General features: G+C 34.5%; 5 protein-coding genes across 5 annotated transcripts; 3 read left to right on the top strand and 2 right to left on the bottom strand.

Moving 5' to 3' along the window:
• The first annotated feature begins 907 nt into the window (after positions 1–907).
• On the top strand, positions 908–8,763 carry LOC101222392 (nuclear pore complex protein NUP96). The gene is made up of 6 exons (XM_004140129.3): positions 908–1,342; positions 1,780–4,403; positions 6,017–6,140; positions 6,423–6,568; positions 6,700–6,797; positions 8,196–8,763. Exons 1-6 carry the CDS (start codon positions 1,309–1,311, stop codon positions 8,389–8,391), a joined length of 3,222 nt encoding a protein of 1,073 aa, XP_004140177.3. The 5' UTR covers positions 908–1,308; the 3' UTR covers positions 8,392–8,763.
• Positions 8,764–9,623: 860 nt separating this feature from the next.
• Positions 9,624–13,653, top strand: LOC101222630 (cysteine desulfurase 1, chloroplastic). Its single transcript, XM_004140130.3, has 10 exons — positions 9,624–9,977; positions 10,119–10,252; positions 10,329–10,488; positions 11,024–11,210; positions 11,530–11,675; positions 11,753–11,825; positions 11,926–11,989; positions 12,433–12,532; positions 12,811–12,969; positions 13,209–13,653. Exons 1-10 carry the CDS (start codon positions 9,627–9,629, stop codon positions 13,377–13,379), a joined length of 1,545 nt encoding a protein of 514 aa, XP_004140178.2. The 5' UTR covers positions 9,624–9,626; the 3' UTR covers positions 13,380–13,653.
• A 4,160-nt stretch (positions 13,654–17,813) lies between these two features.
• Positions 17,814–20,410, top strand: LOC101222873 (G2/mitotic-specific cyclin S13-7). The gene is made up of 8 exons (XM_004140131.3): positions 17,814–18,098; positions 18,334–18,461; positions 18,548–18,748; positions 18,855–18,983; positions 19,067–19,315; positions 19,421–19,582; positions 19,689–19,870; positions 19,966–20,410. Exons 1-8 carry the CDS (start codon positions 18,053–18,055, stop codon positions 20,117–20,119), a joined length of 1,251 nt encoding a protein of 416 aa, XP_004140179.1. The 5' UTR covers positions 17,814–18,052; the 3' UTR covers positions 20,120–20,410.
• Positions 20,411–21,117: 707 nt separating this feature from the next.
• Positions 21,118–22,844, bottom strand: LOC101223106 (molybdopterin synthase catalytic subunit). The gene is made up of 2 exons (XM_004140132.3): positions 22,514–22,844; positions 21,118–22,059 (listed from the first exon to the last, which is right to left on the bottom strand). Exon 2 carries the CDS (start codon positions 22,020–22,022, stop codon positions 21,312–21,314), a length of 711 nt encoding a protein of 236 aa, XP_004140180.1. The 5' UTR covers positions 22,023–22,059; positions 22,514–22,844; the 3' UTR covers positions 21,118–21,311.
• Positions 22,845–23,694: 850 nt separating this feature from the next.
• On the bottom strand, positions 23,695–26,041 carry LOC101205095 (putative pectinesterase 63). Its single transcript, XM_011659297.2, has 4 exons — positions 25,497–26,041; positions 24,632–24,838; positions 24,292–24,536; positions 23,695–24,092 (listed from the first exon to the last, which is right to left on the bottom strand). Exons 1-4 carry the CDS (start codon positions 25,989–25,991, stop codon positions 23,927–23,929), a joined length of 1,113 nt encoding a protein of 370 aa, XP_011657599.1. The 5' UTR covers positions 25,992–26,041; the 3' UTR covers positions 23,695–23,926.
• Positions 26,042–27,965: the final 1,924 nt, after the last annotated feature.

The following is a 27,965-nucleotide window of genomic DNA, read 5'->3' on the forward strand; positions in this document are numbered from 1 at the left end:
AAAATATTAACAATGAAATTGATTTCATGACCTCATGTCCCAATTGCGCCTACTCACCACAACATAAGCACTTTAATATTAAATGTTATCACTAGTGGACAACTCGGTTTTTTAATATGCTTTTTTGACCTAACTTGGACCTGACCAAGTAGCTCGTTTTATATATTATCAATCCGAACCCAAAAAACAATCAAGTTTTAACTCGAATAGATCAACAATTTTGGTCGGCTTAGATCGTTTTTACTTGCACGCGTGATATGAAGAATGCACGTGCTGCTACTTTTGTACATACATGTCTCAAAAGGAGGTTCCATAACTTGGTTGGGCTATCATAACATTTGGCTTTTGGGAAAATTGCTATAACTCATTAATTTGAGGTGAATCACAAACTTAATCCTATAATTAAATTACGGTTCAACTTCAGTCTCCATTTTTTTTTTTTTTTTGTATACAAGATAACAGAAGAAGCTATAGAACACCACAAGATATAAGTAATGAAAATCATTGGGAAAAGGGAAAAGTAGAATATAAAAAAATCTCTCAATTAAGATCCTTGTTGCAAAAGTTTCTTTAATGAAAGTCGGATACTTTAGATTATAAAATTTATCAGGTTGGCCACCTCCAAACAATTAAATTCCACTTATACGAGAATGAACACTTCTAACTAGAGATGCATTATCCACCAACTAGACAAACTCATCTATAATCAGAAACTTTTTTTTTCTCATTTTACAACCATTTAAAATTTATTAATAGACAAAAAAAATTGAAAGCGAGTACTTCATTAACAATAGTAAACATGTGAATCTTGAAACTATACAAAGAGTGACAATATAACATCATAGAACTAAAAATGAAATGAAAGTAGACCTAAAATTGAAGAACTAAAAATGAATTTTTCTCATAATTTTAGCACTGATTAGACCGATGATCGTCGAGTTATTTTTCAAAAGAATTGTTACAAAGATGGTGGCTCGGTGGGTGGTGGGGTCTTAGTTTTCCAAATGTATTTATTTATTTAAGACAAAAAGGAGCGCACACGGAGGAAGCGGGAAATTTTTTGGGCTCTTCGCCGGAGAAAGCTTGTCGGAGAAATAAGAACCATCGGCGCAACGGTGGAGATTTGAAGCTGATGATGATCGTTGATGAAGTTTATTTTTGTCTATAGTGAAAAAATGGGGATTGGCACTTTTGTGAAATCGGGGGCCAAATCTCCTTATTCCAATTACTGCTGAGTTGGTGCGGAAAGTTTGGCATCTTCTTCCTCGCGAAAACCCTAAACCCTTCTTTCTCTCTTAGCTCTTCCCCATGGCGTCGTCCTCTTGTCTTCCTTTGGTTTCTGGTAATTCCATCTAATACACTGGGCGCTTTGATTTTTGTGCTTTTGTTGATTCTGTTTGAGTGCTTGAAGGGATTTTAGGATATTTGTACAGTTGGGTTAGTTCTTGTATCACTGGTTGTGTTAATGCTGGCTTGTTTTGTATGGGAAAATGGTTTTCATGGAATATTCTCTAATGCTACTAGACTGGGGTTGAATTACGTCTACTCGTAGTAGCCGAAATGACATTAAAATGAGTTCGAACTATATATCTCATTTGTCTCAACGAATCCCGAGCTGTCATTCTTGTCAGTTCTTTTTTTTTTTTTTTTTTTTGCTTTTTTCTTTTTCACCACAAATTCAGTAATGCAAACTATTTACTTTGTCTTCCAGTTTAATACTTGACGAATTGCACTGCTTGTATATTCGTTCAAAATTAATTTTGATATGTTTTACTTCAGAGAATTTCAGTGAAGATCACGATGGAAAAAGCTACCTACCACCCTTTATGAGTTCGAGGCCGGATCTTGATGCTATGACCTCTGAAGATCAAGCTACTTTACAACACAAGAGAAGAAAAATTGCCTCTGATGCTGGTTTTTCATCTCACGATCATTTGAAGGAGCACAAAAATTCCTTTCCGACATTGCAGTCTCCTGATTATTATATTTCTCCAAGCTTGGAGGAGATGTCTATCCATGTTCTGAAAGATCCTAATTATACTAGTCAAGTGTTAGATTTTACAATAGGACGTTGTGGTTATGGATCTGTTAAGTTTTTTGGGAAGACTGACGTTAGATGCTTAGATTTAGACCAAATTGTCAAGTTTCATAAGAATGAAGTAATTGTGTATGAAGATGAAACTACCAAACCTATAGTTGGTCAAGGCCTTAACAAGCCTGCTGAAGTTACTTTGGTTCTCCAGTCAATAACAACCAGCTTTTTAGGGAGGCAATTTGATAATGTTGTGAAGAAATTGAAATACTTTACTGAGAGACAGGGAGCTCACTTCATTTCATTTGAACCAGAAAATTGTGAATGGAAGTTCTCAGTTAACCATTTCAGCCGGTTTGGCTTGACAGAAGATGAAGAAGAGGATGTTGTAATGGACGATCCAAATGCAGTGCAAGAACCTGCAGAGATCAACTGCAACGAGATATCTGAAAATAATGAAAACAGCCCTATGGACTTCACCGAATCTGTGCTTTGTCATTCCCTTCCTGCACATCTTGGGCTTGATCCAGTAAAGATGAAAGAAATGAGAATGGTTATATTTCCTGAAAACGAGCAGGAATTTGAGGATTATAATGAATCTCCTAAATTTCAAAAATCATTTACAGGTAGAGAATATATGAGAACAACTCCTTTTAAGGATTCTTCTCAGAGGACAAACCAAAAATTAAATTCTCTAGTTGTCAGAAAGACTCCACTAGCATTACTTGAATACAATCAAGGTAGCCTTGACTCAAATTCTCCTGGTTCCATTTTGATGTCCCAACCAAAAAAGGTTACTCCTGTTAAGCGCTCGAAAGCAGAAGGTTTCAAGCTAGACCTCACACATGAAACTCCAATTACTCTAGATCATTCTCGCAACATAGTTGATGCAGGTTTGTTTATGGGTAGGTCATTTCGAGTAGGGTGGGGCCCTAATGGCATCCTAGTTCATACTGGAAATTTGGTGGGGAGTAAGAATTCACAGAGGGTCCTTTCTTCCATAATAAATGTAGAGAAAGTTGCCATCGACAATGTGGTGAGAGATGAAAATCGTAAAATGCGTAAAGAATTAGTTGAATATGCTTTTGATCTTCCTTTAAGTTTACACAAGGAAATGAATCATGAATTCGAAGAAGAAGTGGGATCCTTCAATTTGAAACTTCAAAAGGTTGTCTTCAATCGTCTAATGCTTTCAGATATTTGTAGGAGCTATATAGATATTGTTGAAAGACAGCTTGAAGTTCCTGGATTATCTTCTTCCGCTCGTTTAGTCTTGACACACCAGATAATGGTCTGGGAATTGATAAAAGTTCTTTTTTCTGAAAGGGAAAATGTTGGGAATAGTTTGGACAGTGATAATGAGGAAGACATGATGCAGGAGCAGGATATAAAAGAAGATTCACCGGAATTTGACTTGGAAGCACTCCCTCTTATCCGGAGGGCTGAATTCAGCTGTTGGCTACAAGAGAGTGTTTTTCCTCAGGTGCAATATGAATTAGGTTCATTAAAGGATTCCAGTTATCTTGAACATATATTTCTTCTCATGACTGGGCGGCAGCTGGATGCAGCCGTGCAACTTGCTTCTTCTAAAGGTGATGTGCGACTTGCTTGTTTGCTGAGCCAGGCTGGTGGATTCACTGTTGGATCCACCGTGAAGCGCAATGATGTTGCTCTACAACTTGATATTTGGAGAAGGAATGGATTGGATTTCAACTTTATTGAGAAGGAACGGACACAGGTATATGAGCTGCTGGCAGGGAATATATTTGATGCTTTGCATGACTTTGACCTTGACTGGAAGAGATTTCTAGGGCTATTGATGTGGTATCGTCTACCACCAGATACCACTCTTCCTGTAATATTTCACTCTTATCAGCATCTTCTTAAGAGTGGAAGGGCTCCACTCCCTGTTCCAGTTTATGCTGATGGGCCTCAAGAACTGGTTTTGAAGTCTAATACAAATGAATGTCTTGACCTCTCATATTTTCTCATGCTGCTTCATGCTAATGAAGATCCTGAGTTTGGCTTTCTTAAGACCATGTTTAGTGCCTTCTCATCAACGGATGACCCACTTGATTATCACATGATCTGGCACCAGCGTGCAGTGTTGGAAGCTATTGGTGCAATCAGTTCTAAAGATCTGCATATTCTTGATATGGGATTCGTTTCTCAATTGCTGTGTTTGGGGCAATGTCACTGGGCCATCTATGTGGTCCTTCATATGCCCTTCCGTGATGATTTTCCACACCTTCAGGCTAAAGTAATCAAGGAAATACTATTCCAATACTGTGAAATATGGAGTTCACAGGAATCACAATTTGAATTTATTGAGAACTTGGGTGTTCCAAGAATATGGCTACATGAGGCTATGGTATATTATATTCTCCCTTTCCCATGGTTGCTATCTTTACTTCTCAAAACTGCTCTTCTTCTTTTATTGGTTTGGAGTTGCATGCATAGGATTTTCAATTATAGATTTATTACATGTACCATGAATTTACTTCTTTAATATTTGCTAGACTATGTATCTTTGTTGCTGTTGTTAAAATTGTTTTGTGCCAGTCACATGGTCAAATATTGTTACTATTGAGGAGCACCTGGAATAAAATAATTGAACTGACCAATTGATTGTTTTTGGTCTCATGTCATAAGTTCTGTAAAATTCTTAGTAAATAGTTGTCTTTTCCTGGATGCCAGATGGCTCGTTCTTGTGAACTGTGCGTTCTAGTGTCAAGACAAAAAAAGTTCCTGAACTCCATATTTTTTGTACAATTCATCTGAAGAAACTTTACCGTCAGTGTTGTTTGTTTATTATCTTGACTCTTTGTGGAAGAATTCATTGAGATGTCTGGGGACCTTTTCAAATCTTGGATATTCCACTAAGATCATTGTGTTAAATTTTATCACTAACAATTATCCTTTGATAATGGGGCATTTATATTAGATTTTCTGTGAAATAATCTGTTTGATACATACTAAGTTGGTTTAAGCTTACAATATTGGTAATTTTGGGTTCTTTTCTTTCTTTCTTTCTTTCTTTGTTTGTTTGTTTGTTTGTTTGTTTGTTTGTTTGTTTGTTTGTTTGTTTGTTTCTTTCTTTCTTTCTTTCTTTCTTTCTTTCTTTCTTTCTTTCTTTCTTTCTTTCTTTCTTTCTTTCTTTCTTTCTTTCTTTCTTTCTTCTTCTTCTTCTTCTTCTCCTCCTCTCTTTCTCTCTTCTTTTACATTGACACCAATACAAACCATGATTTAATTAAAAAAAATCCATCAAATAATCAAAACTTGAGTGCTTGTTGAAAGCTCACCTATTTCTCGCCAACCAAAGAGTCCAAAAGAAAGCCTTGTTATCCATTTCTTCTTGGTGTTTTCTATCGAAGACCTTGGGTGGTTTTTCAATTCAACATATTTCTCATTGTGGGGGAGCTTTCATTTTCCCTTTTTAATGTTATGTTACCTATTTCTTTTGTTGGGATATTTTGCTTTGTATTTTTTATTTGTACTAAGGCTTTTTAGTTGTTAAATTTTTTTGCTACTTTCTATTGTATTTTAAGCATTAATCTCTTTTCATTCCTTAATGACAAAAGGGGTTATCTGGTGAGATTATATTATGTGTGCATAAGCTGGCCATGCACTTGCAGATATAAAAAAAGTTATATAACAATTTCAGGCTGCCAAGTGACTGAAATATAGTGCCTTTTAGTTATGCTGGTGAAATTAATGGTTTGTTGTTATCACTGTTTTGGCCTTAGTTTTAGAGGGGCTTGTCATCTTTAATGTATATATATGTGCTTGTGTTCTGCTATCTCTTACAAAGTTAACGGTATTGCTGAAGAATAAGAAAAACAATTGGCTGAAATTTTCAGTCACTGATTTTCTGTGGTGATAATTCCCCATTGCTTTTGTTCAGTATATAATCTTGGAAATTAAAATTGTTGTCTTAAATGTCCGTTTACAATCTAAATTAATTTATTGATATTACTTTTTCAGGCAGTTTTTTTCAGTTACCTTGGGAATCTACCAGAGGCCCTCGAACATTTCATTGAATGTAGAAATTGGCATAAAGCTCATACTATTTTTACAACTTCAGTTGCTCATAAATTATTCCTTTCAGGTAATTGTTCACATTGCTTTTGCAATGTACGCTTTCATTACGTAGCTTGGATTTTTACATGTGAAAATCGTAAGATGGTTTCAGATCTGCCATTGTTGTATCTATTTAATGTGACAGGAATGTAAAATTCAGGTTTTTTGGTTTAGAACAAATTGTAGTTCCTAATGTTTTATGTTAGATTTAAATTTCATCTATAAGTCACGTGATACTAGGTCTTCTTTTCTAATGATGGGAAAAGTGGTTGATGCTAAAATCTGTTGATTTTTATTTCCAATGATGCAGCTGAGCACTCAGATATATGGAAGTTTGCTACTTCAATGGAGATGCACAAGTCTGAAATAGAAAATTGGGAATTCGGTGCTGGAATTTATATATCCTTCTACTCTTTGAGGAGTTCTTTGCAGGAAAACACTGAAGGGAGTGAACTGGTAAGCCCGCCCAAGCTTTTATTTTCTAATATTCTAACTCTGGTGATGAGTTTTAGATCCAAAATTTTGGGTCATTTGAATTCGCTCTATGTTCTCGTCTTCCTTTTTATTAAGGTATAATGATACTGCAGGATTCACTTGAGAGCAGAAATGCTGCTTGTGGGGAATTTCTTGGTCGACTTAATGAATCATTGGCAGTTTGGGGTGACAGATTACCAGTTCAGGCAAGGTATGTAGAATCCTGGGCTACGACATTTCAATCTTGAAATATGATCTTTTATTTAATTCGGTTGTATTTCTGACTTGTTTAGAATAAAATGCTCAATCTCTTAATTTTTTATTGGGTTGTATTGATTCCATCAAACTCCTATCCTTCAACCCATTTCTGCACTTTGACTACTTGAAAAGTCCTACAACCTTGCACAACGTCATTAGACAAAATGCAAATACAAACCTGATTTGGATTCTTTAATATTTAGAATTATGCATATAAAAGTATCATACACACACACACATTATTTGTATAAACTTAAATTAGGAGCTAGAAGTGTGGACACAAACACAAGACATGGACACAGATATGACATTACACGGCGATGCGTCAATTTCAAAAAGATTAGGCTACACATGTTGGGGATTCACTATTTTTTATCATTATTTTAGGATATATATAACACAAAATACTTGACAATTATAAGAGATGAAACGTTTAGATTTCTAACTTCAGTTTTTTATGATTATGTTTTTTATCTTTGGTAAAAAAAGGCTTTCCTTTTGGTTTTTTATTTTTTATTCTTTTAACATATAATTGATTTGAACTTTAAATTTCTGTCCAACATAAAAGCTTGGACGATTTTCTCTCCCAGAAAAAAAAAATCCTAGATGTGTCCAAGTGTCTAAACATGTCTTCACATGCAACTATCATGGATTTGACCTAGTGGTAAAAGAAAAACAGGAGTCTCAATAACCAACTAAGAGGTCAGTGATTCAATTTATGGATGACCACCTACCGACGAATTAGTTTTCTTGACACCCAAATGTAGTGGAGTTATGTGGGTCGTCTCGTGAGGTTAGTTGAGGTGCATGTAAGCTGGCACAAACACTTTCAGATATAAAAAAATATCTCCGCATATCTAAAACTAAAAATAAACACGAAAAGAGCTTGTTCATTTCCGACATGGACACCCAGCCTAAAATGGAATGTATGTGCTTTTTAGGTTGGGAGAAGAGTGAATTGAGCTTTTATCCAACTAGATGAAAGATAGACATACAGGGATTACAAAGCGTTTCCTTGTAGTATTTACGTACTTACTGGAGTAAAAGTAAAATAGAAAAATTAGTTATAAATTTGAATGTATTTATTTTTGGTGAAGGTAGACAAATTCACTAGGAAATTTTCATGTGAAATTCGAAGGTATTTCAAGCTTTATACGGCAGTATATATAATACAGAGATTTAAGAAGTTTGTTTATATTCTGTGTGTATCATATATCTTGTTTATGAACTGCAATTAGACAAGACCTTTTCTTTTTACTTCATATGTGCATTTTTTTTTGGTTACTTTAGTTATTTTTATAGCATCGTAACATCAAGGGATTAGTATTAAGTAATCTATTAATCTATACAGAGTTGTTTACTCCAAGATGGCCGAGGAGATAAGTAGATTACTTCTATCAGATATTGGGGAGGGTTCTACTCGTGATGCTCAGTTGAGTTGCTTTGACACTATATTTTCTGCCCCAATGCGAGAGGATCTTCGCTCAAGTCACTTGCAGGATGCAGTTTCTCTTTTTACTTGTTACCTGTCAGAAATCACATCATAGTCTTCACCTCTCTGAACACTTTTTCGAAGCTTCGATTTTTAACCGGAGGTTCGTGTTTTTGCATATAGTCATTACCTCTATCCTTTTCTGTATACATTTGAACAAGTAGAGGCAGGAGTGAAATTTTGCAGACCCCCCATGGCCCAACGAACTGCCTAGAGAAATGGTTTGTGATTCCCGAGGTTTCAATATTAGCAATCAACTATAAGAGTTCAAAGGAACGAAATAAGCTGTTCTTATAAGCCAAATTGGTATTTGATAGAACTATACCTTCTCTTCGAGTGGTCTGTACATCTCAAATTTTAAAAGTTACGGTAGCCTTGTATTTCCCATGAACAATTTATTGAATTTCACACAGATTTTTACTGACTATCCCTTGCAGTACAGTGGCTTACACTTACACGTTTGATTATTTGCTTTAGTCACCAAAATATCTACGATTCAAACCATATCATAGGTCATCAAAAAATTTAGAAAATGAGTGAAATATGTCGTACTTTTTAAAAATAAAGTTCTTTATTTTCTGAAACCTTCTGCTTCCATCATATGTGAAATTACCAAGATCCTAATCTGCTCTCACTACCCTCCTCTCCATTGAGCTCTCTTTTTTACGAGCCCATGACCTCTAAGATGAACCTATGGTCAACAACTAATATAAGAGGGCAAAAAAATTAAGTGTATTTTTGGTAAAAGTTAGGCTCACGATGATACATCGTCGGAATAATATGGTACATTATAAACTAGAACTATATAATCTAGTGAGATGCAACGAAATTATAACTTAGTACTTTTTTCCTTTAAAGAAATATGAAAAGAAAAAAAGATCTTCCTCCCCTCACAATTCCATCTCTCCCCTCCGTTCGAATTTAACTTACGGACATTGTTTTAGAAAAACAAATACATCGTTTTCAAATTAAAGAAAAAACATTTAATTATTTAAATAACAAAACTTTTCAAAATATTTATAAATAAAATAAAATACATGTATATGTAATAGGATAAATTACCTATCTATGTATGGCATCGAAGGGTGATATTTTGTATATTTTAATTTATTCACGGTAATTAAAGCGAATATTTTTTAAAACAACAAAAAAATTAAAATATTTATGGGTCAAATTTTGAATTCTATTTCTAATAAAAATTGATAGACTTTGGGAGAATTTTACTAAATATTTGATATAATTTGCTGTCTTTTTATCATTTCTAAAAAAAATGTATTTATAGGGAGCGGTATGAAATGGAATGATTGGTACGGTCATCGATACCAAATCCATTATTCCAAAGCCTTTTGGATTCTCAAGTTCAGGGAACCACAGAGGATGATGGAAGGGATGGTTCTGAAGTCCCCATCCTTCCATTCCCAATTTCACTTCCAATTCATGAACCCTAATCGTTGCATTTCTTGTTTTTCTTCCACCCTTCGTGCTTCCTCTTCTCCTCTTCTCCGCTTCCGTAATCCCAGACTTCCCTCTCACTTCTCAGTTTCTGCTTCTGCTTCCACCGCCAAGGAAACCGACAGCTTGCATCTCAACTCTCTTTCGCTTGGCCACACAACTCGCCCTGATTTCCCCATCCTTCATCAGGTTCTTGTTTCACTTTTTATTCTCTGATTTTTTTTGTTTCTTTGCTAATTTGGCCGATTTTTATGTTAACCCATTTGTCGTCTGTTTCGTTGTTATTGGCGTTTCATGTGGTGGTTTTAATGGCTGTATTGCTATCTGCAGGAAGTAAATGGCTCCAAGCTTGTCTACTTAGACAACGCTGCCACTTCTCAGAAACCAATTTCTGTTTTAAATGCTTTGCAGAATTATTATCAGGCTTACAACTCAAATGTTCATCGTGGCATACACTTTTTGAGGTAGATTATTTAGACTTTGGTATGAAACGTGAAAGAAAACGATGTCTATCTGATTTGAAACCGTTTGTAAATGTAGTGCGAAAGCAACTGATGAGTATGAGCGGGCAAGGAAGAAAGTTGCGTCCTTTATCAATGCTGGAGATGCTAAAGAGATCGTTTTTACCAGGAATGCAACTGAAGCTATCAATCTAGTCGCTTATTCTTGGGGCCTAGCGAATCTGAAATCGGGAGATGAGGTGCGTAGCGTCTTAGGCTACTGCATCGATCTTAGTAGTTTAGCGCAAGTGATTTTCTTCTATATATGTACTATTTAATGCATGTATAAGCACTGACTCTGTGGGATATGGTATTCTCCACGTGGGGTTAAATTGCAGATTTAATTTCTATGGTTGGAAGAAAGTTAGAATTCAGTCCTATGTTGGGACTATCTATGAAATTTTTATGAAATCATAGGGACTACTAATGAAGTTTTATCGAACCGTCAGGACTATTTGTTGTCTTTCTCATTTCTAATCTGTAAATTTCAATGGGTTTACATTCTATACTTGTTTGTATTCTTGTTGATTGTCTAAGGTGTAGGCTTCAGGGTTGTCTAAGTTGTAGGCTTCAGGGTTCTCTTTGTGTAGATTCTGATGTCAGATTTAATTAAGTTAATAAAAGTGTTTTCCATTCCTACATCATGAAGTTGCATCCATTATTTTTTAACTGTGTGTAGCCTCATTTTGCATTAACTTTAAGTTCTAACTGTAACAATCTTTTCCTTCAGTGCAGATCATACTTACGGTTGCTGAACATCATAGTGCCATTGTTCCTTGGCAACTTGTAGCTGAAAGGACTGGTGCTGTTCTGAAGTTTGTAAATTTAGGTGAACATGATGTCCCAAACTTGAAAGACTTAAAGGAAATGTTTTCAACAAAAACGAAGCTTGTGGTTACCCATCATGTCTCAAATGTACTAGGTACACTCTTCTATTTGATACTTAGCATTTTTATAATCTATTTCCTTTTTTTACCATTCAATTTGTAAACATTACTCAAATGAAACAAGTAGTAGGTGAATATTTGAAACTGAAGTGTTATCATATTACTTCAGTTATCCCACTTCAAGTGGAAAGGTGTGCGGCTGAATAAAAATAATAAAGTCCAATGAATGAAGAACGGAAAAAACTTTCGGACATTTTTCCTTCTCTTGATCTGTGTCCGGTCACTCTTGATATCTTTCTAATAATAACTCTATGCACATAGTGGAATTCAGCTTGATTTGATTTTTTTCTGCAGCTTCTGTTCTTCCAATTGGAGAAATAGTTGGCTTGGCACATCGTTTTGGGGCAAAAGTGCTTGTAGATGCATGCCAGAGTGTTCCGCATATGGTTGTTGACGTCCAGGCGCTTGATGCTGACTTTCTTGTTGCTTCTTCTCACAAGGTTAGGCTGTTTTCTTATTAATTAAATGGTGAGCCTTACATTTGTGCATATGAAGTTAAGGAATAAACATGCTTCAGATGTGTGGGCCTACAGGCATCGGATTCTTGTATGGAAAGATCGATCTGCTGTCTGCAATGCCTCCATTCTTAGGTATGTCCGACGAAAAAATAGGTTATGAAAATAAAATTGCATCAGTTCGTTTTTAGGAAGTCAGTATCTTATTTTCATATTTGATCCTACATGGCTCTAGGTGGTGGAGAGATGATCTCAGATGTATTTCTGGACCATTCTACATTTGCACAACCTCCTTCCAGGTTAGTGGACTGCAAGGGTGCAATTTTGTCCTTTTCTTGTTACTTAAAAATGACAATCTTCTCTTTGTATCTATTTTATATGATATTGAAAAATTAGAACGTTCAATATATAGGGCTCAAGAATCGCAAGAGATCTAAATAACTGCCGTTTATTTAGTATTATTTGTTTGCTCATTTGTTCTCATAGTATTTGACACTTAATCAATCATTTTTTTGGAGTCATTATGAGATCTAAATAAATCACTTCTTGAATGGTGCTAAAATTTTGTGATGGCGTTTTTATTTGAACTATTCATTAATTGATGCCCTTTTACATATCATTTTATGTCTTCTATGTAAGCTCTTCCTGTCCAGATGCCTTTTGATATTTACATTAAAAAATCCTTTTGGAGGACAATTTTTTGTCCTTAATTCTACTAATTACTCATTTCCCCCTTTGTTAGATTTGAAGCTGGGACACCGGCAATTGGAGAAGCAATTGGTTTGGGAGCTGCTATTGATTATTTATCCGGGATCGGAATGCAAAAAATTCATAGTTATGAAGTGAGTTGATTGAAATTTGGTATATAAATAACTCTTTGTGTGAGAATTTTTGGGCGGTGAAAAAGTCAATAATGTGTGAAGCAACTAAATCAGGATTTCAACTAAATACCTTCATAGTAAATTAGTAATGGAATTTTTTCTTTAATCAAAGAATTTAGGTATTGGTTTTCTATCAACTTGGTTACCTGGTGTCCTGAAAATTTAGAATGAGATGATAAATATGTTTTACGAGTTTTGAGACTTTAGTCTAACGACGAGGAGCTGCTGTCTGCTAACAGGAAGAATTGGCGAATTATCTATATGAAAATCTTCGTGCGGTCCCTAACATTCGGATATATGGCCCAGCTCCCACAGCACATGTTCAACGTGCCGCGCTGTGTTCTTTCAATATTGGAGACATTCATCCAACGGACATTGCAACATTTCTCGATCAACAGGTATGTCTCAGAATTTGGTCCCTATGAATTTTTTTTTAATCCTTGAACAAAATCTTTAAGAGCCAAGGAACCAAAATCAAATAATGATGAAAGTTTCTAACTAAAGTAGAATTTGATTTAATTCCTTTCATTAACCCTTTTCAGTCTCAAGGACTTGAGCTAATATCAGTACTTGACTTTGTAGCTAGACTGAATCATCTACTTTCTATGGATTGGATTCTTAAAATATTTTAATGCAGCATGGTGTAGCCATCAGATCGGGACATCACTGTGCGCAGCCCCTCCATCGGGCTCTCGGTGTCAGCTCAAGTGCTCGAGTTAGCCTTTACTTCTACAACACAAAAGAGGATGTGGACTACTTTATCCAGGCTCTAAACGACACCGTAAGTTTCTTCGACTCTTTCAAGTAAAGAGATCCAGTAATACTGAACTCCTTTGTTCGACATTCCACAGCTCGAACTTAATAGACCGCAAGGATTATGATATGTTTTTCGCTTTGAAGAAGATTCTCTGTGTCATCTTCAGCGTCACATTTACTATCAAATCCTTGTGCATATAGTTTCCTTGTAAGACCATAGAATTCTCATAGTTTCTTAGACTTTAGTGTATTTATAAATTATTTGATTAAGCAATGGGTTTCATGGACTACATTTTCTCTCCATAGTTATTGATGGTCGACACTTACCTGCCTTTGTTTTGTTTCAATACAGAAGTTTCAAATTCCTTGGATAAAAAATTATAGTGACTCGCTGAACGTATACGAGATTTTAATTATTGCTTAATTAGCTATGTTATTTGGCAATTGCCAAGAGACATCCATAAACATAAGCAATATTTTATGGTTGCACAAATATGTTAGATGAATTATTGATATATAAAATCACGTAGCTATAAATTTTATTGCTATTATTATTGGTTGACCTAATAGTGTCGATAGTTTTCCTTATATAACTTAGAATTTGTTATTAAATATTTTGGGGGAAAAAAAGTGAAAAAGGAGACTAAACTAAAATTTACCCGAGGAGTGTTCACGGTTTGGTTTGGAGAATCGAACTAGACCAAAATTGAATTGCATTATGTGGTTTGGTTTGGCTTCTCAGTTCACCTTTTATCAACTTACGACGTGGATCACTTATAACTAGATTTGTAAGATTGAAAGTGGTGTGACTGTCGATTGGAGGTGCGAGATGTAGGTCACCTTTTATCAACTTATGACGTGGATCACTTACAACTAGATTTGTAAGATTGAACGTGGTGTGACCGCCGATTGGAGGTGCGAGATGTAGGTGAGAGTGTTGGCTAGTGAAGGCGTAAAGCCTTGAATATGAGTGTAAGAGTAAGATAAGAGTAACAAATGCAAGACGTAGGTGGACCATTAGCTGGTTAAGGCATGAAGTAGTGAATATGAGTCTAAGAGTAAGATGAGAGTAACAGATGTGAGACATAGGTGGACTGCTAACTGGTGAAGGTGGGAAGATAGATTGTGGTTCGTGATTAGTTGAGAGAAGAGATTAAAAAAAAAACTAATCCTAATATATGATAACAGTTATACTTGTATACGTATACATATAGTTTTTTAAATTCCCTTTTTAAATAAAGGGATTAGAGATAGTGAATGTGTTGAGTAGACTGGAGGGACTCATGACATGATGAGTAGGCTGATTGTTTAAATATACTCAAAATCTAGCAATCATAGGTTAATTATTTAATTGTATTCAAATCTTCTAATACCAATTACAACAGTTATACTCTATTATAAAATTTGATTTTTTTTTCTTTTTGTTGATAAAATGATATATTTATAAAATTAATATAAACTAAATTGTTTGAAATAATGTTTTGTTCTACCAAGGATTGAACAAAACTTGTGAGATTTTATGAAAAGTGCTTCCAAAACTAAATGAATAAGAGTATAAATTGGATTTGACTAAAAAAAAAATATCAATCCAAATAAAAAGAAGTGCCGTAACAAATAGAATAATATGATGTAAAACGCAAACCATTGCTATCCATTAGTACTTTTACAATAAACTTTGAAAAATATGTGAAATATATTAAAATATTGTATATCTTTTCAGAGAAACTATCATAATTATTTATTTAACCGATTTAGATTTAAAAAAGAATCTCGCTTCTAATATTTGTTGAGAGTATAAGAAAAATTGAATATTCCTAAACCTGAGAGGAAGAGTCTTATTATTATTATTATTGTTTTATTCTACTTTTTAATTGAAAAGTTATTTTAAGCACAATACCATTTAAAAAGATTTATAACTAAAACAAAATATCATAAACTATTATAAATATCATAATCTATTAGATTACGATCATAATCTATTATAACTTTTCTAAAAAAAATTAGGTAAGATATTTTAAAAATAATAAAATATTAAACTATTTACAAATTAGATTACGATCATAATCTATTAAATTTTTGTATTAAGGTCTCAAATTACTGTTTAGTTTCAAGGTGTGATTCCATCTTCAAGTTTCCGTCCAATCAAAGTTGTGTTCGTTTGAAAAGTCTCAAAGGAGGAAGCTTCAACTCGAACCATCCATGGATTCTAATCGAACTCAAAGTGAATTAAACGGAAGAAGATTAAACCAAAACGCACCTGTTTTGACACCTCTTCAATTAAGTATCGCAAGAGTAATTTCTCGATCACTGTTCTTCGGTGTGATTCTCATCTTGATTCCTCAAATCACTCCAGTATTCAACGACCAAGGAAAATTCATCACATTCGACTCCAAATACCCTGACTCCATAACCAAACAAGAATTCCATGACTTAATCGACGAGCTGAAAACCGCCGAAATTCTCACAGAGGATAAAGAAAGCCTTGTGTTCATTCCAGAATCTTCGTATTTAAACACCGATGATGCTCCGAATGATTATGCAGATTATTTGAGAAGAATGGGAGCCGATGTAGTAATAGAGAACAGTTTTTTGCCAGGGGGATTATTTGAGAATGAATTCGATATCGTGTTCACGGTAGGGCAGATCGGAGCCCGATTTGTTGACCGTGTTCTTAGAAGCGGCGGGGCGGTGGTTCTTCCGGCGACGGATATTTCTGTAAATGTGTATCTTGATGAGTTGAAATATAGGTGCGTTTATTTAAAGGCTTATAGAGTTGAAAGGATCATCATGGTGGTGATGAAACCTAGAGCGTCGGAACAATCAGACGCCGGTGAGAAACGCGGTCATCGCCGCCGCCCAAATTGGGTGTACCATAAACAATGATTTGTCTGATACGGATATGTAAGCTTTGGGTGGAGACTTCTCTTTTTCCCACCCTTTTCGAGAAGCTGTGGGAGGCAATTAGGTTAGAGAGGGATTTACTTTTTCTTTGCTTTTTCTATTCTATTGTTTTATTTTTTTAAAAATACCTCATGAAAGGCATCTAGGAGGGGTAAAAAATCAACAAAAGAATCGAAATATTGGTGTCAAAATTTTAATTTTACGGATATGTTGAGTTATGAAATTTATAAATTTTATTTAGATTTATGTTTTATTACTCTGAAACTAAATTATAGATATTGATATTAGTAGTCATAAACTCGTAATAAACTAAGTAGACCACATTTTAGTGGAGCATTATCATGGATGGAAGAAAAAATAATTTTGTAAATAGTTTTAAATTTTTTTCTCTCTTTCAAATACTTACCTCAAGGAGTGTTAGAGAAAGCCTGGATATTAAATATAAATATAAAAACGAAAGATAATTTTAGGGGTTTGTCAAAAATATAACCAAACCACAAAATATATTTATACAGTTGTGAAAACAAAAAAAACCAAGAACATCTAATATATTTGGTAGAAAATTGAGTTTAGATTTGACTACCAAAATACTTTTTTTTCAAAATCTTTTATATTTGTTAGATTTGGTTGTAGCATGTACCAATATCCAACTATTTTTTTTGTTAAGAAACGTGTAGAAAAAAAAGTAAAGGAAAGGGGCTTTTGCAAAAAAAAAAAAAATGATAATAGAACCTATGTTACATATTTTTTAAATTTTCAAAAGTAGCAAATTTGAAAGTAATTTGCAAATTTAAAGGTGATGATCCTCTAGTAGTCATACGATTACCATCAGTAGTATATTTGTCATATTTGCAATACGCAAGAAAATTGTTGTCATAAGTTGTTTTTCTTTTTTAAATGTTTTGGTCATAAATTGTTTTTCTTAAGGGAAAGGGAAAAGAAATTGTAAGGAAGAACAAACTTTAGTATTTATAAAAAAAATGGTTGGCTTCATGGAATTTTTATTTTGTTATAGAGCATAAATATTTTATGTTTTTGTTATATTTATGAAAATTTAAGAAAAATAATATTATTATAAATATCAATATAATTTAGGAATATCAAATATACCCAGTCAGTATTTAATGATTTAACAAGCAGTTAAATTAAAGTTAACTCACTATTTGAGCACTTAAAGTGGGAACCAAAATATCTGCTTTGAAACTTACCAAATAGATTCAATTTTAGGGACCAAAAAGTGTATTCTATCTTTTTCTTCTTGTTATTGTATTTGAAACGAACCTTTAATTTTTTATATAAAAACATTAATTATCAGTATTAACAAGAAAAAAAAAAAAAAAGAGGACCGGGATGTCGGACCGTAACGGCTGGCCCAAATCGGCCCAATAAAAGGGTAAATAGGCCCAAACTAAACAAACTGGAGCGTCCAACTCCAACCTGTCCTCAAAGTACTCCTAACGGCTACAAAATTCCAAATTACAATGAAACGGCACTCAGCCGTTGGATACGATGATAATCCAACGATCATAAATTCACAAAAAGTAGACCGTTGGAGAGGGCATCCGCGCAGCTTTAAAGAAGAAACACAACAGGCCGTAGAGAGAGTAATCGATACAGAAACAAAGACTAAAACAGCGCAATTCTCAGAGCAAACCAAACAAAAAAGGATCGTGAAAGAGAGAAGAAAGAAGAAGAGGAGTGTATGTGATTGACGAAGTGGCGACAAGAAACAGTGAAGGAGAGACGTTCAACAGTCGTCTCCAACTTTTCATTTTCACTCTGTTTCCAAGTCTTGAAGGAGTTTTCGGTGGTAAAGAAGAATCAATGGCGGCTCGAGCTGTTGTTCCTCAAAGACAACTACGAATCAGAGGTGTGTTTCTCGTCCGAATCTACTCCTTTTCTCTTCCATTTCCATTCCTTTTGTGAAATTTCAACTTTCTTGTTTTCAATGGGTTAATTTCACGAGTATTGATGTTGTAGATTTACCTAGATTTCAGTTCTTCAATCTTTTCTAAGCGTTAGGGTGTTGTTCTTGATTCCCTGAAACTGGTTTTGAAATTTCTTTGAACTTTCCACTTATCATTTTATTATTTGGCTTTGGAAAGATGAAGGTAAGCCGAATGTGGTAGCAGCCGAAGGAAGAACAAGAAGAATTCTCAAAGACATAGGCAATCTCGTGCCTGATCAAGCCGTAGAAGGGAAACACGGGCCCCAACCACCAGATAAGAATAAAGTAACTTTAGTAAATTCTGTCATTTTATTCCATATAAATATTGATTCAGTGAAAATCCTCGAGATAACTATATTTGCATTTTACAGAGAGCAATCACCAAAAAAATAAATGGAGGAGTTGGGAAGGGAGTTAATGTAACGAAGGCCGCAATTACTGAGAAACAGAAACCGAAACCGAAGACTCTACTCAGCTTGGCCGATGAGGGACATATAATCAACATCAAAGATACTAAATCAAAGGACAAGAATAAGAAATCTCTGACTTCAACACTTAGTGCTAGAAGCAAGGTAATCGTAACATCCATTTCTAACCCTATTCTCAATCGTTCTTTGTAATATTGTGTTGGTTAATCTTATGCCAAGTTTTTAATGTCAATTTAATTTGATTCAAAAGGCTGCTTGTGGAATCACCAATAAACCGCTGGATTCTTCAGTAACTAATATTGATGAAGCAGATGCCAACAATGAATTGGCCGTAGTTGAATACATCGATGACATGTACAAGTTTTACAAGCTTGCAGAAGTAGGCCACTTTTTGCGCCCTCTCATCTTTGTATATGTTGCCTTCTTCCTTTTTTGTAACCTTTGAAGTTTATTTGGGTTCAGGGTGAGAGCATAGTATCAGATTACATGGGAACACAACCAGATTTGAATGCAAAGATGAGATCCATTCTCATAGATTGGTTGATAGAAGTCCATCGAAAGTTTGAATTGATGCCGGAAACCCTTTATCTCGCTGTAAACATCGTCGATCGATTTCTTTCCTTAAAGACTGTACCAAGGAAGGAACTTCAATTGGTAGGTATCAGCTCTATGCTGATAGCGTGCAAATATGAAGAGATTTGGGCCCCAGAGGTAAACTTTTTTCTTTCTTTCTTTGACATGAATGATTAGCATTTTAGAGTAGCCTTGACTGTATTGGGTTTGTTCTACCTAAAGAGTTGGACTTTGGAAATGTAGGTCAATGACTTTGTAAGTATATCTGCAAATACTTATCAAAGAGAACAAATTCTGGTGATGGAGAAAGTAATCTTGGGTAGGCTGGAATGGCTTCTAACAGTTCCTACACCTTATGTTTTTCTTGTTCGATATGTAAAGGCTTCTGAGCCATCTGATGATGAGGTGAGTTGTGGGATTCTACAACTTTTTGTTCTCTTTGATTGAAGAAATGTCAGTATGGAATAAATTGGTTTCATTTTTCTCTTTTTCTTCTCCTCCGAATGTGCAGATGGAGAATATGGTATTTTTTCTGGCTGAGCTTGGTTTGATGAACTATCAAATATCTATATCATATAGCCCTTCAACGATTGCTTCAGCCGCTGTTTATGTTGCACGATGTACACTTGAAAAGAACCCTATTTGGACAGCCACTTTGCATCACCATACAGGCTATGTTGAAGAGGAGTTGAAGTATATTAACAAACTTCCCTGGAAGTTCCTTCTTTTTTTCTGTCTAAATCAGCAGTAACTTCAAAATATGATCTAATGGTAAATTTCTATGACAGGGAATGTGCAGAACTCCTTGTGAACCTGCACCGTGGAGTTGTAGATTCCAAGCTCAAGGCTGTGTATAGAAAGTATACAAGTCCAGATCGTCGTGCTGTTTCTCTTCTTCCCCCAGCCAAAAGTTCAACTCCAGATTGCAGTCCAGAAGTATGAAGATTAGTAATGTAGTGTTGGGGGTTGGGTTCTTTTTCTAACTCTTTTGGGGGTTGGGTTCTTTCTCTAACTCTTTTGGGGGTTGGGTTCTTTTTCTAACTCTTTTGTGTTGGAGATCATTTTACTGTTAATGATCTCTTTTAGGCTTTAGCTATAGCTCTGTGTATTATTAGAGCTCCTAAATTCTTGCTCTATTGATTCCTTTAACATTTTCTTACAATTGTGTGAAGAAAAGACATCATGATTTCACTAAATATATTTTTGTCCTTGGGATGTTGTTCATACTTCAAATACTTCTCCAAAATGTAACGTTGGGAGAGAGAGAATCCTTCTTCAAACAAAGGTTTCTCCTGCCTTCCCTTTGTGACCCTTAAAATGGAATAACAAATAATCTCTTGAATCAGAAAAGGAAAACAACTCATTATGAGAAAGAGAGAAGAAATTCTCTTGCATCTTTTACTCCACCACAGGTACACTTTCCGCAAGAGCAAGCAAAGCTGAACAATACGACTCTATTCCACATTAGTTGAGTTTGGCATAATAGGTTGCGAGTGAATTGATCTTAAGTGTGAGAGTAGTTATTCACGACCAATCTGATAAACTTGTCGCTACAGACTCTTGCGTTTGTAACGTTCTTGTAGGTCAAGCCAAGACCATGACATCACTGTGATGCTATTGCAAATAATCCAAGATTGTAGGCCAAGTAATTGTTCCATCAACAATTCCAAGCTTGTTCTTCATCGTGGGTAGAGGTGTAGTTTGTTTCAGTGAGAGGATTTGAAGCAAGAACTAGGTAGGTGCTATCAGAATGAAGAAGGAAATATGAATTTGCTTGGCACAGTGTTCAACGGTAGATTGAGCGGAAGAATTCAGTGAAGAGAATTCAATGGAGGTGGGTTGGGCAGAAGCATTTCTTCATCGTTGTTGGGCCATTGAAGGGTAAAATTCTCAGAGTATTTCTAATGAAATTCAATTGAATACAAGATTAGACTTGCTCATAGAGTAAATAAACTTGCTCAAACTTTATTTTTTGTGAATGGGCGATATAAATAGCCAATGGGATTACACGTAAGTGAAGTGGCAAGAGAAAAACCACCAATAACAGAATAACAAGAGTTTTAACAGTGTAACTAAATACAATAAAATCCTAAAAGACCCCATAACAGTTAATGCATCGGATGTCTAAGTTTCTTCATTCATTCAACTTAACCTTTGAACCACAACAACTTTTCCTGATATTCCTTTGAAGTTGAGCTTCTTCATTTTCATTTTCATTTTCATTTTTAACATTGTGTTGGTGGTTGCCTTCTTCATGATCTGAACTAATAATACACTTAGACGGTTCTTCATTCATCACCTTAACCTTTGAGCCACAGCAGCTTTTCCTGTTATGCCTTACAACTGCAGTTTCATTTTCATTGTGATCATCTCCTTCCTTATTCACAAGCTCCAATCTTCTATCCATGAACTCAGAATTCTCCTTCCAAACTTCCCCATTATCATAAACCTCCTTTTTCCATATTGGCACACAAGCCTTGAGTTCATCAATCACAAAACGGCAACAATCCATTGCATCAGCACGATGAACAGCTGAAACGGCAATGAAAACGCTAATCTCCCCAACAGGAACAGGACCTAGGCGGTGGGCAACTGCAATCGAATGGAGGTTCCAAGACGATCTAGCTGATGAACATATGGATTTGATGCTCCGAATAGCCATTGGTACATAAGCCTCATACCGCAATTCAACCACCGTCTTGCCTTCAAAATTGTCCCGAGTAGTACCTGAAAATGTAGAGATAGCGCCAGCCTGGGGAGCACTAACGAACGTGATGTACTTGGCCATGTCTATTGGAATGTTATCTTCCAAAATTTCAACAAAAGTTCTCTCCTCCGAAGTCATTGTTCACCAAATCTGCTATGATTTCTTTCAACTCCAACTGTAAATTCAATAAACCGGTTTCACCATAGAAGAAATCGACATCAAACTTCTTCGCCGTCCGGAGTTAGAAGTACTAATTTCTTCTTTAGATTCAGTTATTAATTAATCAATTGAATCAAATATCCCAAACTATAAAAATCGAGGGAGAAATTATCGGAAAGTGAGTACAACCGAGGTGTATCGATACACGATAAGTTTGCACTCGGACTTCGATTGAATCGAAGCCGAATCGATGAATGTTCATATAAACCATAAAAATGTATAGCGAATAGACTCCGAGACATTGCTGCATGATACTTATCTCAGCAGACAGCAAAGAAATGGACGAGAACCCGGCAACGGAGACTCAGAAGAGTAAAAATCGATACAAAAACCGATTGAAATATAAAATTGACTTGAAATTCAAAGATAAGTCAACCATAAACGCGATACAATCAAAGATAGAAACGAACCTGATCGTGTTCAGTTCATGAAAAGAAAGGAATCTTCTCTACTCTGAGCTTCGGTCCATGAAATCCAGCAACCACGGTTCTTCGAATCCAAATGATACCTGAACTGCGTACGAATTAAAAACTAGGATGATCTGCAATAAGCGGTGAAGATGAAGATGATTCTACAATTGCAAGAATCCGAAATCCACTATCATCCGGCCCGTAGAGATTTTTCCGGTGTGTGTGGGCTATGATTCCCAGTGAGATAAGAGCGCCAATCGAACGGGCTGCCTTGGGCCATTGCATTCGTTGTTTTCTATTCTCTCACTTTTCAACTCTGAGATTGACCAATTATTCGATTAAATTACTAATGGTCTGCATTTGAGATTATTCGTACTTATATTCCAATTCAACTAAGCTTGATATGACACTTTTAATTTAATCTTATGTATAGTAGGATTTTTTTTAATTCAATAACATTTAAAGGAAGAGTTTCAAATATTTAACTTTTTGGTAGTTAATATATATCTTATCAAAAGTTACAAATTTAAATGTGAAACAACTTGAAAAGTGTTGTTAACGTTAGTCAGTCGATTGACTTAGTTTAAACTTTTTTTTAAAAAAAAAACTCTTGATATATGTATAATGTCTAAATTTGACTTATCACTAGTGAGTATATGGAATTCACGTGTGTTCTCTTGAGGAGGTTGTTGTCGTCGTCCAAGTATCTATTTTCTAGTTTCACGTAGAGGTAGGCAAGGAGTGTATTATAATAACGTTTGAAGCGTAGAATATTATAGTGAAAAGAGGTCAGACACAAACTACGATGAAAAAGATTTGTCAAATGGAGAGGATTTGCTAGACGGAAAAAACCAAAAGAAGTGATGAAAGAGTGAGGAACAATGACGAAGAGGAGTGGAGAAGGGGTTGGCAGCCGACTTCCAGAAGAGGAGAGTGAAAGAAGGATTACCAAAAACCTACCCCTAGGATTAGGATAGTTTGTGTGCCAAAGAGTGGAGTAGCCAACTTCACTCCCCTCAAAACGTGATATTTTTCTCTTTGTGTTTTTTTATAAAGAGATTTAATTATTACTTTTAAAATTGTCGTAAATTATATATATATATTTATTTATTTAATTATTGTCTTACTTTTTCCCTACATTTAGAATTATTTTATTAACTTTTCTTGCACATCACACCTCATTACTTAAACGAACTAAAAAATTCTATATTATTATGTGAAAATTTTGAATCAAATTACAAATTCAAAATACACAACCTCAATTGTTTTAAATTAAAAGAAAAAAATCAATATTCTATTTTTAAAAATTAAAATGAAAAACCAATGGGTTAATAATGAACTCATCAGCCCAATTGGTTGCCGAGTGCCATTCACATTCTTTGCCACTTCTTGCAATCTTCATTACTAAGATCTCTAAACTTGAGGACTGGGAGGAGGAAGCAACCACTTCTCACTTTGCACGTATTCCAGACCAAGAAATGGCTTCACTTCTACATCAGTCAATTGCTTGCCGTAGGCTACACGTCCGGTCGACACAGCTCCTGGCCCTGAACACTTATATTCTCCGAACATAACCGTCCTGCAAAAATACAAGAAAAAAAAGCATTCAATTTGACCCCATGCATTTTGAATCTAACTTTTAATTATAATTTTGATCATAATAGTATAACTTTTAAGAATAACAAACATAGTAAAACTAGCATGCTTCATGTCATTACTAAGCATAATGTAATCTTAGTCTGAAAAAAGGTAAAAAGAATTTGAGAGTTACTACTTACTTGTCGAAACCTGCATGCTTCATGTCATTCCAGCCTTCGGGATGAATGATATCAGCTATTGTAGTGTAGGCAAAGACAACTCTAGATCTTGGCATCCAAGCTCTTCCCAAGTAAGTGTTTTTACCGCCAGTTCCAGTAATGCTACAATGAACAAACGAATAACCACTGGTGTCAGCTTCTTGTTCTCTTGAATGGGCTGTTATCACTGCCAATCCTCCATCTCCAGCCACGTCCAATTGGGTGTTCTGTAATTAAGTATTTAGAATATTCATTTAAATATTTATATAAGAATAATAATAAACAACAACAACGTTACGTTAATAAGATAATTAAATTATACCAAATAAAGGGAAGTTCCTTTTCCGAAAATGAAATCAACAGTGCCTTGAATGAAGCAATCTTTGTAGAAATGTAAACCGTCATCGTCACAAAGGGTATCTTGAAATCCAAGGAATTTGCAATTGTAAATTGCGGCTTTAGTTCCCATAAATCTTGCCGCTAATGCTTGTGCTCCTTTTCTTACCCCATCTGGCCTTGGTGATGAGTTCTGTTCATATCATTTTTCAACAAATATATAACCTAGATAACACAATATATAATACAACCATAAAATAAATAATAATTGAAATATATATATATATATATATATATATATATATAATAGTTACCTTCCATAGCTAGTAATAATTTTTAATTTGAAAAATGTGGTTATGGTTGATGGTTGCTATTCATTAATAATCATAAAATTCTAAAAAATTTACGGATTTAATTTCTTTTAAATAATTTTAAGTTGTTTTTATATTGTTTTTCTAGGTGTTATTTGTTATAATTTTCAACTTCAGAAAACTTAAAAAGATTTAATTTTTTTAAATTAAGAATTCAACCATTTGGATAAAGAATTATGATAATCTATCATACATAAGGATTCAAATAAATAGTTAGTTAGAAATAAATTTAAATCGTGCCTGATAATTTTTAATGGATTAAATTCATAAAATATGATAAATGGTCATCAATAAAATATGATAAATAGTTCTTAGATTTTGATTTGTAAAAAAATAACATAGATAATCTCTACTATCAAAATTGTTGTTGTGACAACGATCGGATCAAACCAAAAGAACTAAATTCTAATTTTTTTCGAATTATAGGAACCATTTTGCTAATCAAACCTTAAAACATATTTAATAATGAACAAATTATACCTCAATGATCAGATTAGCCGCAGTGAAGTAATCCGCTTCAACAATCAATGTAGCACTATAAACGGTACCGTATTTAGCAGCATCGCCATCAAAAGTCAACTTAGGCATATTCTTAGGATCAGAGCCATAGAGAGTAACAAAAGGCTTATTTCTATCGATCTTAAGTTTCTCCTTATAAACGCCTACTCCAATCCAAATCACTACACGTTTCTTGTTGTCCGCTGGCACGCTCGCAATAGCTTCAGTGACTGTCTTGAAATTTCCCGTTCCATCACTCATTACCTTAATTACGGTTGCGTTTTCTTCTGCAGTCGCCAGCGCGGGATCAAGCTCCGCCTTATTACGAACGGCAAACGGCTTCACATTTTCTGTAAACCACCCGGCTAATTGCGACTTCTCAACCGGGATCGGCGGCGATACGGCCAAGATGGCAGTAAAAGTTGCTAGGAAAGTTACCAATCTTGTAATAGCGAGTGCATTTATGCGAGGTTGCATGTTTTCTTTTTACGTTTTTTCTTTTCTTTTTGGGCCTTTTTGAAAATGTTTGAGTGTGTGTTTAATTGTTTGTAGAAGGTGGATTTATATAGAGCAAATGGGATGATAGTGAACCATAAGATCCGTTTGTGAGAATTGGAGTAATTTTCGTGTTGTTCTTTTGGTTTCTATTTTAGCCACCCAAAGGTTGATGAGATTTGTTAAACTAAAACTATACCTAATTCCTAAATTAGACAATCAATTTACTGTATCTTTTAATTTTCATATTCTTTTTATCAATATTAAATTTGATTCACCCTTTATTATCAAAATATTTATAACAATTATTGTATTCATTTTACCAATTTTTGAGTTTGGACTAATTTCGATGTCACGAGCATGAATCAATATTCATTTTTTCAAAATTCAAATCACATTAGTCTCTTATTCTCCTAAGATACTTTAGGATATTCATAACTATCCCGTCCATAATTGAACTATACTTTAGGTATATATAATGTAGAGCAAGAGTTTTAAATATTCAACTTCTTGTAGAGTATAGTTGATAATTAGTTAAAGTTACATTTTTTTAAAAGAAAAAAAAAACTCTTTATATGTGATTTAAATGTTTAAATTTGACTTTATCAATAGTAAACATATGGAATTCACATATGTGTTCTCTCAAGGAGGTTGGTGTCATCGTCTAAGTATCCATCTTCCATTCAAATTGGTAACAATCAATCAATTGTATTTATAGTTTCACATATAAATATAGTTAGTTATTGATGTAGAAGACTAAATTGGTGTTTGGGCGAAGAGTGACTTATAATAGTATGTGTTATTATAACTTGTGTTTTGGGTGTAGCTCATGATAGTCTGTGTTATTATAAGCTATGTTTGAGTAGAGAGTATTATAATTTGATTTTTGCACTATTCATTTTTTTACATATATATTAGACATGAAATATACATTTGTTTTAAATTGATTTTATTAAATATTTTTAATTATGATATTCATTTAATAAATTTAACCCCAATCTTAATTTTTAATACTATTTTTTCGATGCATATATATGTTACGTTAGATAAAAATTTATCTTCACATGATTTTATTTATTCTAGTTAATTAGTAATGTCCATTTCATAAATTTAGCTTCAATCGTGCTTTTTCATTATCCGTTTTTCTTTTTTGCATGCATATAAATGGTACATGAATTAATAATTTTTCTTCCAATGATTTCTTTAACCTTTATAATTACGACGTTTATTTCATAAATTTAGCCTCCATCTTCATTTTTTACTATTTCTTTTTTTTTTTGTCCCACACACATAAAAGAAAAACCCACAATTCAAAATTGATATTATTAAATTCATTGACATAGATCAGCTTTCTAACAAAAGAGTTTACAATACATTAACAAATAAAGACACATAAGAACTAGCTAGTAGGCAGAAGAAACAAAAAAATGGATCGATAATTCGTGAAGCCTTATCTTCCAGGAGCACGTACGGTGCAGTACTTCTGTTTAAGCTCAGTGGGTATCTTCAAGGATGATTTTATGGTGCATTACTTCTATTTAAGCTCAGTGGGTATCCTCAAGAATGCTTTTATGTCTTGGACACTACGCATTATGATCTGTCTGCATTAATGCACGCGACTACTAAGTTCCAAAATATCATAAGCAACTGTTTCACACATTTTCTGCACCGTATTCGTCCTCTGCTTGAGGTTGCTCTTTCGACCCTTTTGCAATTGCCTTCAACTGGTCATTTGCGAATTCCATTGCATTGTGAATGACCTCAATCGTTTCAACCATTTGTCCTCTTCGTTTCCTCTTTTCTTCTGCTCAAAGCATTCCTCTCCTCTTACTCGATCGACCTGGTCATGTGCCTATGTATAGGGATCTCTGGATAGTTAGGCATCATCAACGGGAAATCCATTGAACCCAACATTAGCAAAGGAAGACGAGAGATGAGAAGGCAAGGGATTTGCTG

This window comes from Cucumis sativus, chromosome 6 (genome assembly GCF_000004075.3).
Source record: "Cucumis sativus cultivar 9930 chromosome 6, Cucumber_9930_V3, whole genome shotgun sequence".
NCBI lineage: Eukaryota > Viridiplantae > Streptophyta > Magnoliopsida > Cucurbitales > Cucurbitaceae > Cucumis > Cucumis sativus.

Bases quoted from the DNA above. Each gene is read 5' to 3' on its own strand.
- LOC101222392 (XM_004140129.3), top strand. From the start codon at position 1,309: ATGGCGTCGTCCTCTTGTCTTCCTTTGGTTTCTG. The intron at 4,404-6,016 runs GTATATTATATT...TTACTTTTTCAG, and splicing joins TATGGCTACATGAGGCTATG to GCAGTTTTTTTCAGTTACCT. The intron at 6,569-6,699 runs GTAAGCCCGCCC...ATGATACTGCAG, and splicing joins ACACTGAAGGGAGTGAACTG to GATTCACTTGAGAGCAGAAA.
- LOC101222630 (XM_004140130.3), top strand. From the start codon at position 9,627: ATGAAATGGAATGATTGGTACGGTCATCGATACCAAATCCATTATTCC. The intron at 10,253-10,328 runs GTAGATTATTTA...TTGTAAATGTAG, and splicing joins CGTGGCATACACTTTTTGAG to TGCGAAAGCAACTGATGAGT. The intron at 11,211-11,529 runs GTACACTCTTCT...TTTTTTCTGCAG, and splicing joins TCATGTCTCAAATGTACTAG to CTTCTGTTCTTCCAATTGGA.
- LOC101222873 (XM_004140131.3), top strand. From the start codon at position 18,053: ATGGCGGCTCGAGCTGTTGTTCCTCAAAGACAACTACGAATCAGAG. The intron at 18,099-18,333 runs GTGTGTTTCTCG...GGCTTTGGAAAG, and splicing joins AAGACAACTACGAATCAGAG to ATGAAGGTAAGCCGAATGTG. The intron at 18,749-18,854 runs GTAATCGTAACA...TTGATTCAAAAG, and splicing joins CACTTAGTGCTAGAAGCAAG to GCTGCTTGTGGAATCACCAA.
- LOC101223106 (XM_004140132.3), bottom strand. From the start codon at position 22,022: ATGACTTCGGAGGAGAGAACTTTTGTTGAAATTTTGGAAGATAACATT.
- LOC101205095 (XM_011659297.2), bottom strand. From the start codon at position 25,991: ATGCAACCTCGCATAAATGCACTCGCTATTACAAGATTGGTAACTTTC. The intron at 24,839-25,496 runs GTATAATTTGTT...TGATATGAACAG, and splicing joins CGGCTAATCTGATCATTGAG to AACTCATCACCAAGGCCAGA. The intron at 24,093-24,291 runs GTAAGTAGTAAC...GTATTTTTGCAG, and splicing joins AAGCATGCAGGTTTCGACAA to GACGGTTATGTTCGGAGAAT.